The 14,405-nt window shown below is 42.2% G+C and overlaps 1 protein-coding gene across 2 annotated transcripts in view; it reads left to right on the forward strand.

The window, feature by feature from the left end:
- The window catches only part of NIP7 (nucleolar pre-rRNA processing protein NIP7), an 82,596-nt gene that overhangs the window by 48,571 nt on the left and 19,620 nt on the right, over positions 1 to 14,405 (forward strand). The window contains exons 5-6 of one of the 2 annotated variants that reach the window (XM_073225538.1): positions 2,717 to 2,798; positions 12,440 to 12,550. In XM_073225538.1, coding sequence (XP_073081639.1) covers positions 2,717 to 2,755 — 39 coding nt within the window. In that variant the 3' untranslated portion in view covers positions 2,756 to 2,798; positions 12,440 to 12,550. Of the gene's footprint in view, positions 1 to 2,716; positions 2,799 to 12,439; positions 12,576 to 14,405 lie in introns of those variants that run through there. The other variant, XR_012126527.1, reaches the window with a different exon arrangement.

The following is a 14,405-nucleotide window of genomic DNA, read 5'->3' on the forward strand; positions in this document are numbered from 1 at the left end:
CTTCCCAACCAGTTTATTTATTGTTTTCTCCTAAACACTAACCACCTCCTTCATCCTCAGTCAAGGACATTGCTTTGATATGCTTCAGTGGCTGCCCATTTCCGCTTCTGAGTCTTGGCAGGAGGGCGTGTGAGTTCTTTCATCTGAAACCCTGTCTTCTGACAGCCATCCATAAGCCAACACTTCTCTCCTGTCCTCCAAAACCAACTGAAAACTCACCTCCTTCTTGAAGGCTTCCCTGCTGACTTTTTTACGTGCACTCTGTTCTGTGCCACGGATGCCGCTGGGATTGTTGGAATACAACCCAGGAAATGTTCTTAACGTCTTTGTGTTGTGTGTGTAAATTCAGATTCTTCCCACTGGGGGCAGCATGGATTTGTGAAGAGAGCAGGGACTCCAGAACCTGGTGTGAATTCATTCAGCAGCACCACTCCTGAGCTCTCAGATTCGTCTGGCTGTCCCTTGTCACCTTGCGACTGCTGCTTTATTCTCATGGGTTGTCATCTTCCATCCAGGCTCCTCCAGGCAGCTGTCCATGTTCCTTCTCTCCAAAAATGGATAAGGGGCTCTTTTAACTTCCTAGAGCATAACTAAGACCATACAGTGCGCCCCACCATTTACTGCACTTACTCATCTGTCAAATGGGGATCATTATAGGCCCTTCCCCACCGAATTCTTGGAAGAATGAAATGAGATCTGGCATGTTTATGGGACTTAGCGTATGGCAAGTCATGGCAGATACTTCCTGAACTGCAGGGTCTGTCAAACTAAACACTTAACTACATTTCTCAAACTCCCCTTGTAGCTACTGTTCTGTTTGTGACTTAGATTCTATTTGTGCGAGACTTCAGAACTATGAAGTTTTGTGGAGGGAGAGACAGGTGTGAAACATCTATTTTGCTGGTGCTGATCACGGCAAAGACAGTGTGATTCTGGAGCCGCCCCTGTGGTGGCAGCTTAGCGGTTCTAAAACTTCTGGATGGCGAACAGAGGCTGCAGCTTGCTTGTCAACCCAATTCCATGGTGTAATTTTGGAAGTTGTTCTTGGAGGGTTAACCTAGAGTCTATTCTTAACTTTCCTAATGACTCTGTGAGCTATCCATACCCATTAATAAATCCCTTTGTGCCTAAATTAGAAAGCATAAAAGCTGTTGTCTGCAAGCAAGAAAACTGACCAATACTAATTGGTTTTCAATGAATGTTAGCTCTTACTATTATTTTAAAAGTTTGTTGAAGGGGTGCTTGGTAATAAAGCAAGTAATTACATTTCAGGAAAGAAAATTTAAAACTAGCTATTAAATGAGACCATGTAAAATAATTTCTGGAGTAGCATTGTCCCATAGAAATTTCTTTAATGATGGAAATGTTCTGTATTTGCATCCAGTATGGTAGCCATGAGTTATATATGATTGTTGAGCACTTGAAATGTGGTTACTGTGACTGAAGAACTGGCTTTTTAAATTTGATTTAATTTTGGTTCACTTAAATTTAAAATTAAATGACCACATGCTGTGTTAGACAGCCAGTCCTGCAGGGTGTCGCCTTGTCCTTCCACCGCCTTGTCCTTGTACAGCCACCTCTCTCCTTCTAGCCAAACTTCTTTCATCAGTTCTTCTTTAACCCTGGTCTTGGGCCACATCCTGGTAACTACAGAGGTACACCATGCCCATGACAATGACAACTTTTGGATGATAAGTTTAGTGTCTTATTGTCCTCAAACTCCATTCTAGGATTGCATATTAGCTTCCTTTCTTTATTTGCACAACCCATAGAAGTGTTTTTGTTAAAATGTAATCTGTCTCAAAAGGCAAATCTCACCCTTCACTTAGAGAAAGAAAACCACTCATGGTACTAAAATATATGTATTTCCTATCATTTCTAGGTACTGAGTTTCCAAAAATATTGAGGTCCTATGTCAGACCAGTGGTTTTCACACTTTGCTACATATTGGAATCACTCTAATAAAGTAATTCTTTGCCAGCCGCACTCCAGACAAATAAAGTTAGCATTGTGGGGATGATTAAAGAGAACCAAAACTTTATCTGCAACACACTAACTTTAAAAAGAAAATGTATTCCTGTGTTAACTAGCAATTAAAACTTAATAAAAATATAAGAAAAATAATGGTAGGATTTTGAAAAGGGTAATTTATTGTGAGGTAAGATAATTATAAACTTGTTATTCAAAGCCAAACTTCTTTTACATTTTGGTTGACTAGGGGCGAGGAAACAGTAATCACAGAGCCATCATCCAACAACTCTGAGAAGCTTCTGGAATACAAACATTCACAAAAAGTTCAGATTGCCGTCAGTTCCTCTTCCCTATTGCCATTTCCACATGTTATATGCCTAAAACCAAATAATAAACCATAAACATTTTATAGACCTTCCTTCCCATAAAACCAAACAACTGAACAACCCAGGGGAAGCTGGGAAAAAAACAAGAGGTGTCCAAGTTCACTGTCAGGTGGTCTCCACTTCCCCACACAGATGTTCCCTGTGAATGAACTTGGCTGTGTGCGAGTCATACCAGAACGGGGTGGTCCAGTCCCAAAAAGCTTAGAGAGGAACTCATATTTCCTGAAATGATTCTCTCTTGACATTAATTCAGATTTAGGAAGGAGCTGCCTAAGCCTTTTATAAATACCCATGAAACATGTGGCTCAAGACTGATTTTATTTCCTTCTGTCCTCTCGGTGCCTCTTTAATCTCACCAGAGTGATGGTTTGACTTCGGTTCATGACTGCAGTGAGTGACAGCTGAGGGCTGGCCATTTCCTCCTGTCCTCCATGAAAAACGGTAAGGCTTTTCCCACAGTGCAAGGGCCCAGGTGCTTGGAAATACTGCAAACACTTTGTCCAGCTTTAAAAAAGAACTGTAATTATATCCATCAATCTGGATTAGGTAGCATACTCGATAATTTAAAAATTCAGAAGATACAAAGATAAAGTGACATTTGTTCCTCTACCCCTGTCCACCAGCTTTCCAGTTCCCTTCCCCAGTGCTACTGGTTTCTGGGTGTATCATCTCCAGGACAGATACTTCATGCATATTTAAAAGAACACATTTATGCTTGCTTTCCCCCTCTTACTCTTTCATTTTACATTAATGATAGCATACCATGCAAATGTATTTTTCATTTGCTTATTTTTTTCTCCCACTCCTGCCACTAGAAGGTAATAGCCATGAGGGAAGGGATTTTATTTTATATGGTGGTGTATCCTCAGCATGTAGAGTGAGGGCTGGCATGTTGTAGTTGCTCTGTAGGCATTTGTTAAATGAGTGAATGAACACACACTGTTCTGCATCTTGCTTTTTTCACTTGAGAGATCATCTCATTTCAGTATGTAAGGAACCTCCTCATTTTTTTTCTTGACTATGTAATGTACCATCGTCTGGATTCATCATGATTTATTTAGTCAGCCCCCACTGACAGATATTAGTTTGTTTTTAATCCTTGGCTATGAAAAACAACCCTGCCATTCATATCCTTGTATAAACTCATGTCACACATGTGTGACTTTATCTGTCTGTAAGAGAAACTCCTAAATGCCATGTAGCTGGGCCAAAGGGTGAGGTGTGAAGCACATTTTGCCAGTTTCATTTTAATCAAGAGCACCTTGCCATGTCTAAACAACATTACTTCAGTCTATGACAGTTGACTTAAGTCCATTCCAGGGAAGTCTATCATTAATGAATTGTTCTGGTGAGGCTTGAGTTTGCTATCTCCACTTATTCCTGCAAATCCAGCAGAAAAACACCACACAGGTTGGAACTGTTGGAACAACACAGTTGAGTCTCAGAAACAGAAAGAAATGTGCAGAAAAATGTACATGCTACATGATTCCATGTATATGCTGCTAAGTCAAGAACAAATAAGACGAATCTATAGTGATAGGAATTAGAGCAGCAGTTGCCCAAGGGGTAGTAGGGAACTTTCTGAACAGATGGAAAAGTTTATATCTTGATTTGGGTGGTGGTCACGTGAGTGTTTGCAATTGCCAAAACTCATTGACCTGAACATTAAAATGTGGACATTTTATTTTATGTAAGCTATCCCTCAATTATAAAAAACGTGTTACTATCTATAGATTCCAGTTACACAGGCCTTTTTTCAATTCCCCAAACGCACTGTGCCTTTTCCTACCGGACAGCTTGCGTATATCTGTTCCCACTACCTGGAACAATTTTCTTTCCTTTCACCAACACACAACCACACCCATTCACCCCTACCACACACACCCCTATCTTTCCATAATTCACTGTGCATCAAAATACACATAGTACAGAACATGGCTAGAATGATAAACATACTCTCATAACTTGTATGAATTACTTTGTAAAACTCAGGTATAAGAAGTTGCACATTTCTTGATTGGGAGACACTCAGACTTAAATACAACACTATCTCTACCTTTCTGGGTGGTGGTGGGTGATACAATCTCACGCATTTTTGGCCCGCTGTCCACTTGGCCCCTTGAGAAGTATCTGGGGTTTAGGAAATGCAGGAAAATTGGGGGAGGGCCTTTGGTCCACATGGTGGTCACTGAGGTTCTCCCTGTTCTGTGTGGTTTACTTGAAGGTGAAAGGCTTGGACTCAGTGTCAAGCTCAGTCATCAGGACCCTCTCAGAGGATCCCAAGACTTAGGAGGTGCTTAGCGCTCAGTCTTTCTGAGGCCACCAGCCACTCTCTTCCTGCTGCCTTCTGGGGCTCTGTGTGGGATTGGGGTGGGAGTCTCTGTCACTTTAGAACTTTGCCTCCCTTCACCCTCCCAGTAGATTTGGAACTTAAAAATCAGTCCTGTGGAGAATGGGTAGGAGGGGGCTAGCCAGCCACAAGGAGATTGAAGCTAAGGCTGAGAAGTCCCTAGGTTGGACTCAGCCACAGCTTCCATTACAGAGCAAATGGCAAAACTGGGAAAGGAGAAATAAATGTATTTTTTCCCAAGCTTCTAAGAGTTTTGCAAACAATTGGAGTAATTAAAAGTTCTCAGAAGTAGCCGATGGTGCCCTTTTCACCGAGGGAATGCGGGCCAAGCATGATACATTAAAAGAGAGGGAGCTGCTCTATTGAAGTTAAAAATAATCTTCTGTCACATGGCTAATTTGTTGGAATGCAGCAATTAAAGGGCTGTGGGCAGAGGGAGAGCTGGAAGCAGCTGGGAGCTCACAGGCGGAGTGCACGCCCTGGGGACTGTGTGTGCAGAGAGAGAAAACAGTGTCCCAGCTGACTGAGGGCACCTTATCAGAAAACCCACAAAAGGGGCAGGAAGAAGGAGAAGCAGGGTCGAGTTCAGAGCTGTGGCCTTTGGGCTTATCAGACAGGGAAGGGATGGGTCAGGACTTGCCACCTGTGCTCCCAGGATGCTGATTCACTCAGCAAGGATTAAGGCTTTCCAGTTCCCCCTACAGTTGAAAAACGCATGCCTTTGAATCCATTTCAAAGGAACACATAACCAGAAGCCGCCCTTTGATCCTCAATCCATGGAAAAAACAACCTATATGGGGCTTCAGGGGAAAAGCTCAGGTCAGGAATGCAAATCCTAGTTTGGGAAATTGGCGATTTTTGAAATTTTTGAGTTGAAAGAGGTTTTTAAAAACGTTATCTAGTATAATATCTGAATTCTAACCCTGGTCTTTAGCCAGAAAGGAAGGACCTGATGGTTAGGAAGTGCACAATTAGAACCACCCTGATGTGGAGTCCTGGCTCCTCGAGCTGTAGGATCCTCTCTCAAGTTCCTAACCCCCGTTCATCTCAGTTTTACTATCTGTAAAATGGGAAGAACAACAGTACCACCCCCAGACCCCCAGAAATGTTATGATGCATAGAAAGGGTTTCATATAAAATGTTAGCTGTTATTGTCCCATAGCTCTTCCTAGACCACTCTGGATCACATTCCTTTTTGCAGGTTAACCTGCTCACACATCCTCTTTGGTTTGGGTGGGATTCTCTTTTCTTCTTTTCCACCTCCAACTCTCATCCATTACATGTGAAGCAGAAGAGGCCTACTCACTTTCTCCTAGTATTCCCAGCACTCTAACACACCCATGTCACTTGCTTTCTCTCAAGCCCTATGCCCTCCAGCCTGTGCTGTGTCACTATACGGCTTCCAAGTTGCTGGAAAGCAAAAACAGGGCAAACGTGAAGAAGCAAGTATTGCTGTCCCAAATGCAGTAGCCAGATCTCTTTGAATCTTTTAGAATACTTGAGATCCATTTTTCAAAGTTATAACGGGCCCCCACTAATGGAAGGGGCTCTGAACAGCCAATGGAAGTTTGGGCTTAATAGTCCAAGTACCCCTGGAAAGTAGAGGCCAAGTTCTGGGATTGTGCGTTCATTGCAAGGAATGGAAACCTACCTTACACTAGCTTGAAAAATAAAAGGTAAATTTAGTGGCTCATATAACCACAAGACTATGCTTCATTTATGATTGGATTCAAGAGTTCAGCAACATCCCCAGGGCACCTTTCTGCTTTGTTGGGCTCCATTCTTTAGACATCCTGCACTTGGCAGACAAAACAGCTGTGGAGAGCCCCAAGCTCTTTACTTTTTTGCAGTTTAGTATTCTTCAAATAAAGAAACTGCCTTCCGCCCATCCCTTAGTTGTCTTTCCCTAATTGGCTGCTGCAAGTCAAGTGCCAATTCCTGAAACAAGGGGTCCAGGGAAACAGGCTTCTTGGATTGGACAGATTAGATCATATGCCCCACCTGTGAGTGACAGGAGGCAAGGCATACTGACTGGCAGCCCCACCACCTTCCTGGATTAGAATAGAACAGTTCCCCCGAGGAAGACACGGGTACTGAGACCAGAAGGGAAAGGCAGGCAGATATAACCTCTCAATGCCGAAGGTCAGCACTTAGGTGTACATTTCTGAGCTGGTGGGTTATAGCTTGTTGCACATCTCAAAGTGTTCTATAGTCCAAGAAATATTAAGAACTTTTGGAGAGGAAAAGGCCCTCTCCCCAGTCCAGATATTACTGTCCTGTAGAGGGTCATCAACTAACATTAATACCCCAGCCTCCTGCTGGTGCCTTCTTTCTGCACTGAGAGAAGGGAGGGCATTAGGAGAAACTGGACGTGAGTTGCCAGGGTCTGCTTTTCCTGGCCTCCTGGGATGAAGGTCCTGGAATGGAGCACAGGTGCTTCTCTCCCTTCACACGGGAGGGCACCCTGGTCCACCGCTGCTTGGGACTGCTGGGAAAATCTGCTTAATTAGGATACCAGGAAGCCTGGTGGGCACACACACAGGCCACATTCTTGAGCCTGTAGCCTGTCAGAAGGTTATTCATCTCCTGACTGCCCAGAACCCAGTTGATTCAGAGCCTGAGTAGGGCGAGGCGTGCTATTTGTTGAGCCCCTTCTCAAAAGTCAACAAGCACCACCAACTTAGAACATCAGGGATCCACAGATTCATTGTCTCACTCTCTCCTTCCTGGCTGGGTTCCCTGCCGGCATTGCTAGTGCCTGGGGAATGCAGAGATAGAGGAGCCCCTGGAGCCGACTCAGAGGGAGGTCACAAGAGTGAGTAAAGGCAAGGGAGCTGGATTTGCAACAGCAGGTGAGAACAACTGGGATTATTTCTTGTGGTGGTGGTGGTGGTGGAAACCCAACAGACTGATTTTATGGTGGCCTTTTATGGGTATGGCATTACCAGTATTTTTCCACAGCCTCACCCGACCCAGATAATAGTCACATCTTCTGTCCCCCACCTCTCCTGTCCCACTCATGTCCTTCTATGCCCACCTCTTGGAAAATAAATTGTTCCACAGAGAGGTACAGGAAGTTGGGACACACAAACCAAATTAAAATAGCATTATTATTTATTTGTAATTACAATCTATGAAAGGACCTAAAAAGACATAGAAAAGTATAAAGATAAAAACTAAAACTCAACTCCAAGCCCTCAGCCCTGAGAGCTGTTACTAGCATTTTGGTTTATTTTCCAGCCTCTTTTCTACACTTATTTTAAAATGTATTCCTGATTTCCTTTAAAAAATTCATACAGATTTTTCAAATAAAATAGCAGTGTATAGTTGAGATGAAAATAGTATATTCTTCTATTTCTCTTAATATTATGATCTATGTATATTATCAAATTGAATATTGTTTATTGTTACCACTGTCTATTCTCTCTCCTGGCCTTAGGAATGGTTGATGTTAATGGCACTCATTTGAGAGGGAAGTCCTGGTACTAGGACCCCCATTCTAGAGATGGGGAACTGAGGTTCTCAGACTTACCCACAGCCACACCCAACTCCTGCCAGGGTCTGTGGGGGCAGGAACACTTTCCTAACAAAACAGACAGCTTTGTTAAGAAAAGGGGGTGAAAAAAGTGGCTTCCATAGGCCAGGGCTCTTGGCCTTCCTTCTGGATCACAACTGTCCATCACATCTACCCTTAGCCACTTCGGCGTTCTCAGCTCTGAGATTTGATTCTTGGAACATGTAACTGTGAGTGAACAAAGAGTCAGGAGAAAGTCCTTTTATCAGCAGGAGAATTATTTTATTCAATGTGTTTCCTTACATGAGTTGGGACAATAAGGGGAAAGAAAGAGAAAAAATAAAAGGCCAGTTACTCAGGCCACTTTTCATGAATCATCCCCTCAATGTCATTACCCATCCCCAGTCAGGAAAAGCTTGAGTTTTTCCCTGCCAAGAAAAACAGAGGGCAGGAAGAAACAAATTATGACCTTGTTTGTGTTTTGTGTTTTTAACTATTTGATTTGTAGGCCTTGATTCAATGATTATGGATGAAAGAAAATATGCCAGTGTCCCAAAGCTAACCTGAACTTAACCGGGGGTGTGTCTCACGTCCACTGCTCAAAGTTAGCACGAAGTTAAAATGCTTTAAGAATAAAGTCTCAGGGTTAGGGGCTGCCTGTAGACATTGTCAACCCAGTAGCAAGGCCAAATTCCTTTCCCACACTCCAGTTTCAAAAAACTCTGTTCAGAACTGTTTAGAAGCTTAACCCTTTTCCCTCATTCTAAAGTTGGGCATTTATCTCTTCAACAGATAGTTATTAAACATCTATTGTGTGCCAAGCACCTCAATACACACTGGAAATACCGATTAATCAACACATAAATCAGAAAAATACCATATAACCACAAGTTCCATCGGGAGGAAGAAAACAATGATGTTGTTAAAGGAGGTATCTACTTAAAATGAGGTGCTCATATAGGACTCACCAAGCAGGTGACATTTAACCTGAGATTAGAATAAGAAAATCTGCATCTGAAGTTGGGCAGGGGGAATATCCCCAAAGGTAGTCTCATGCTTGCCTTATAGAAATGAAACCATCGCGACTCAATAGAAATTCTTGGCTATTAGGATTTCTTTTCAAGAGACAGACAGAAGATAAATAAATCTAGATAGACTGACTCTTAACTATAGAAATACATGTTCGACCTCACAGATTAGAAGAGAAATGCAAATCAAAACTGCAATGTGATATACTTTTAAAAAATATCAGATTGATATAATTAAAAAACCTTCATAGTACATTGTATTTGTGGGTCTGTGGGGAACTGGCACTCATATGCATCACCAGTGAGAATATAAAATAGGTATAATTGCTCTGGAGGGCAGTTTAGAGTGCTGTGGAAGGCAGTGAGAATATAAATTGGTGCAATTGCTAGCACTACAGATGCATATAATTTCGACCTAGAAGTTCCATTTCTTCTTGTACATGCATATAGGGATGTAAGACCAAGGTTGTTAATTACCCAAATCTCCCTCAGTAGATTTCTCTTAATAGGAGACTAGTTAAATTATAGTACATTCATACCAAACTATACTCAACTTTGGAAAACTATGCAGCTGTACAAATAAATGAGGAGGCTATGTACTACTCTTTAAACATTTCTTAGGCATCATTAAGTGGAAAAAGTAAGATACAGAACTGGGTGTTGTTTGCTGTAAAAGTGAGTAAAACTCAGCATAAATATTTACACCTACTCATATTTGCATAGAGAAACTCAGGAAGGATAAACAAAAAAGTTATTAAATAATTATCTGGGGTAGGTGAGCAGAAGGGGTGGAAAGTGAGTAGAAAAGTGGGCAAGAGACTTTATTGAGATGTTTAAATTAAAACAGGTTTTTTGGTTTTTTTTTGTTTTAAACCACTTGAATGTATTAAGGACTTAAAAACTAAATTTAAAAATTGTCCCCTCTACTAATCTTAATTTATTAATTTATCATTTAATCCACAGCCATTGTTCACTCCTCCCCCAACAAATGTGGGCTCGTGGTTATGAAAAGTACAGTAGTGCATATAAAATACATCTTAAGAAAGCTAATTTTAAAAACACATCAGAGATAAGAAATAGAAATGACCAACAGGCACATGAAAAGATGCTCCACATCGCTAATCATCAGGGAAATGCAAATTAAAACCACAATGAGATATCACCTCACACCAGTTAGGATGGCCACTATCCAAAAGACAAGAAACAACAAATGCTGGTGAGGATGAGGAGAAAGGGGAACCCTCCTTCACTGCTGGTGGGAATGTAAATTGGTCCAACCACTGTGAAAAGTAGGATGGAGGTTCCTCAAAAAACTCAAAATAGAAATACCGTTCAATCCAGTAATTCCACTTCTAGGAATTTACCTGAAGAAAACAAAATCCCTGATTTGAAAAGACATATGCATCCCACTGTTTATCGCAGCACTATTTACAATAACCAAGATATGGAAGCATACTAAGTGTCCATCAATAGATGAATGGATAAAGAAGATGTGGTACATATACACAATGGAATATTATTCAGCCATGCAAAGAAAAGAAATCCTGCCATTTGCAACACATGGATGGAGCTAGAGGGTATTAGGCTTGGTGAAAAAAGCCAGAGAAAGACAAATACCATATGATTTCATTTATATGTGGAATATAAAAACAAAGCAAAACAGAAGGAACAAAACAGCAGTAGACTCACAGACACTGAGAAGTGCTGGTTGTCACCAAGGGAGAGGGGTTGGGGTGGGTGGGTGAAAAAGGTGAAGAGGACAAAGAGGCACTGTGGGATTAATGGGCTTAATATATAAATCAAGTAATACGGAAATCAAATGTATGAAGATATGTGACTTGATTGTCTCTCCTACGACCTCTGATGTTTGGTCAAGGACAGAATGATTAAAGCCATAAAAGGTTCCTATAACTTGTGACCGCCTTCACATGGTTTTCGGTGTCCTTGAGGAGTGTCCTGCCCTTGGGCTGGACTCAAAGATAGATGATGATCATATGCTGAACCCCCTACTCAAAATTCTTCAGATGTTCATTTACTCAATAAATATGAGGAATGCCTTCTCGGCATTACTCTTGAGCTGTTATGCCTTGAGTCCCCTGGCTGGTCCGTTCAGGTCTTTGATATCTCATTGCGTACCCTCCTTAATATGCAGGTTGGAGACAGGGAGGAGGCTGACAAGGCACAAAATCTCAGAGTATAAATTAGTCACAGGGATAAAATTTCAGCATAGAGGGTATAGTCAATAATTCTGTAACATGACAAATAGTAACTATGCTAGTTGGGGTGAACATTTAATAATGTAGATAACTGTCAAACCACTATGTTGTATATTTGAAATCAATGTAATATTGTACATCAACTATACTTCATAAGAATATATTTAATAATAGAAAAATAAACATTCAGGAAGGGCCCTCTGGCCATGAGTCCACACTGGTCATTTTCCAAAAGATCTGTGGCAGAGCTGACAGACTCTGCACTGGAGCTCAAGTATGTCTGCCCCTGGCACCAAGGGTCCAGTTTCACTGCATGCACCATGTAGCCCTTTGCCTCTGAGATCCTGTCACCTGCCTGCATTCCTTTGAGGAAACTTGTGAGGTCCCTGCTACTGGAAGAATCTCAAAGTATTCTCCTCTTTCCAGTCTCAAAAAGCTGCTTTTGTTTTTGTGGCACTCCTGTATTTGGAGAAGTGTATTTTTTCTCTAGCCCTCTGTTTGCTGAGAGGTTCACCCATGCTAGCCTCTCAGGGTCTTTAAAAACACTACTGGACTTAGTTTCCTAAGGGTAGAGGCAGAAAAGAAAGAGCTGTGTAATTTTACTAATTCATGTATGAGAGAGAAAGACATATCTAATAAGTTTCAGAAAAAGTTCAGTGTTTCCCAGTTATCTATAGATCACTTGAATCAGAGTCACCCAAAATGCTTGCTGAAAATGTTGATTTCTAGTGCTGTATCCAAACCCACCGGGCCTGAATCTGTGCAGGTGGGGCTGGGGATCTGTGTGGGCCTTTTGTGTGTGTGTGTGTCTTTAAACAATGTTTTATTATTTCTCATAATTCTGTGGGTTAACTAGGTGGTTCTGCTGATTTAGCCTGGACTTATTCATGTGTTTGCATTTGGCAGACAATTAACAGGTGAGCTCAGCTGGGGCAGCTTAAATGGTTGGCCTTTAATCCCAGCCTTCTTCACAGCATCCTGATCTGAGGACAATGTTCTAGGATGGTGAAGATGGCAACTTCAAGACGTCTTGTCTAAACTTCGTAACCTGCACAGCATCACTCTGCCACACTCTGTTGGTCAAGGTAACAAGGCAAGCCAAGATTCAAGGTAAGGAAGACTCCTTGTCTAGATGGGAGGGAATGTGCATTTCTTACATGGGCTTCTCAGGCGACTCATGCACACAGGGGTTAAGTGTGAATGACTCATCTAACAGGTATGTGTACGGAGCTGCATCCTATTACATTTAATACAAATCTCTATTTCTAGCCCTTATATATATTATATATGTATACATATATATGTGTATATGTTTTTGTTTCTCTTGGACTTCATGTTACCTTTCTGTCACGAGAGCCTGTCACAGTATTTGTGACACAGTGAATGTTCAGTAAATATCTCTGAAATGAATGCCAATATTTCAATCTAGAGTTTGTGGAATGTCCTGAGAATCATATGGGATTGCACTCATAGTTCATTCTCATTAGAGAGGCAAGATATGGAAAGTTAAAATTTACAGATACAGGGGGTTTCCTGAAATAGTAATATACTTAAATACTCTAAGGAGATGGAACTGCTGGAGCTCAGAATGGTTAGGAGAGTTTGTGGAAAAGGGAGAGTTTGAGGAGGAGCTTGGAAGGAAGAAAGGATATCTTAAATGGGTGGACCTGGTATGACTGCAGGTGGGGATTTATAGCAGCAGGTTTGGGAGTCAGTGGCTGATGGAAGGGAATGGTGGAACATATTAGTGGAGAGGTTTGGGATAGATTGTGGAGAGTCTGGGAAAGTGACATGATGAGAATAACAGTGCACCAGGATCAGTTGGTTAGCTGTAATGGCACTTTAAAATGAGTAATTCACAACGCTGCACATTCCAAACTTGGAATTCCAAAAGTCTAGGACATCTTGCGGGGAACAGTTGAGGCAAATTCTATTTTAGAACAGATAGAAAGGAAAATTGTGTGGATATGGCCTGATCACCAAAGAATTCATTTAAAAATCAGATTTCCCTCCCAGCTTTATTAAGATGTAACTGACATATAACAAAATCAGATTCTTGGCAGTGGCAGAGACTTGGGATACTCCATACTCTAACCCCCAATCGCTGTTCCAAGGTCCTCGGCCAGTCACCCTGCCATTTTTCACACCAGCTGTCATTTAGTATGCATTACTATGTGCCAAGTGTTGCTGGGCAGCTGAATCTGGGAGGTCTCTCCCTGTGCACCAGGTGAAACTTCAACCTGGGCAGGGGAGGGTTCTTGACTCTGAATCAGAAAGAATTCTGGAGCAGGTCGGAAGAGTGTAGGTAAAGAAGGAATTCAGAGTGAGAGTAGTAATGAATGGCAGCAGCCTTGCAGGCAGCTGAAAGCAGCTAAGTGCAGAGGGAGGGGCGGGAGGGCGCTCAACTTCTCAGCATAGGGCAGTCTCCTGAAGCCAGGGTTACCAGGCATCTCGTGTCTGCTTGGATCTACACAGCGTGGGGCTAGCCCCCACCACCCCAGGATTTGGGGGAGCTGCGGGGCACGGAATGGAGTGAGATTATATTCTGAAAACATCCCAAAGAAGGAAGATTTTCAGGTAGGCTCCGGCAGTTGCAGTTCCCTCCGGGTCACCTAGGAGATGGGCAACTCGCAGGCCCAAATCTGAGCTCTCAGCAGCGCCCCGCCCCCTCCCACTTCCCACTCCCCAATCAGGAATAAAGCACAAAGTGGAGACTTGGAAATAGAACTAAATAGCGGAGAAATGAGGACACTTACCGCTGGAAAGGTTCAGAGACAAAACCCAGTTAAATGGAGCCCATGAGAAAGCTTTATTTAAAGTTATCCACTTAAAGAGAGAAAAAGTGTGGGCATCTTCAGAGAGGAGGCGCACTGAAAGGTTGGGGGTTCCATCTTTTAAGGATTTTCCAAGAGCCAGGGACTATAAACCTGTCAAGTGGTC

The sequence above is a fragment of the Manis javanica genome, chromosome 17 (assembly GCF_040802235.1).
Source record: "Manis javanica isolate MJ-LG chromosome 17, MJ_LKY, whole genome shotgun sequence".
Lineage (NCBI taxonomy): Eukaryota > Metazoa > Chordata > Mammalia > Pholidota > Manidae > Manis > Manis javanica.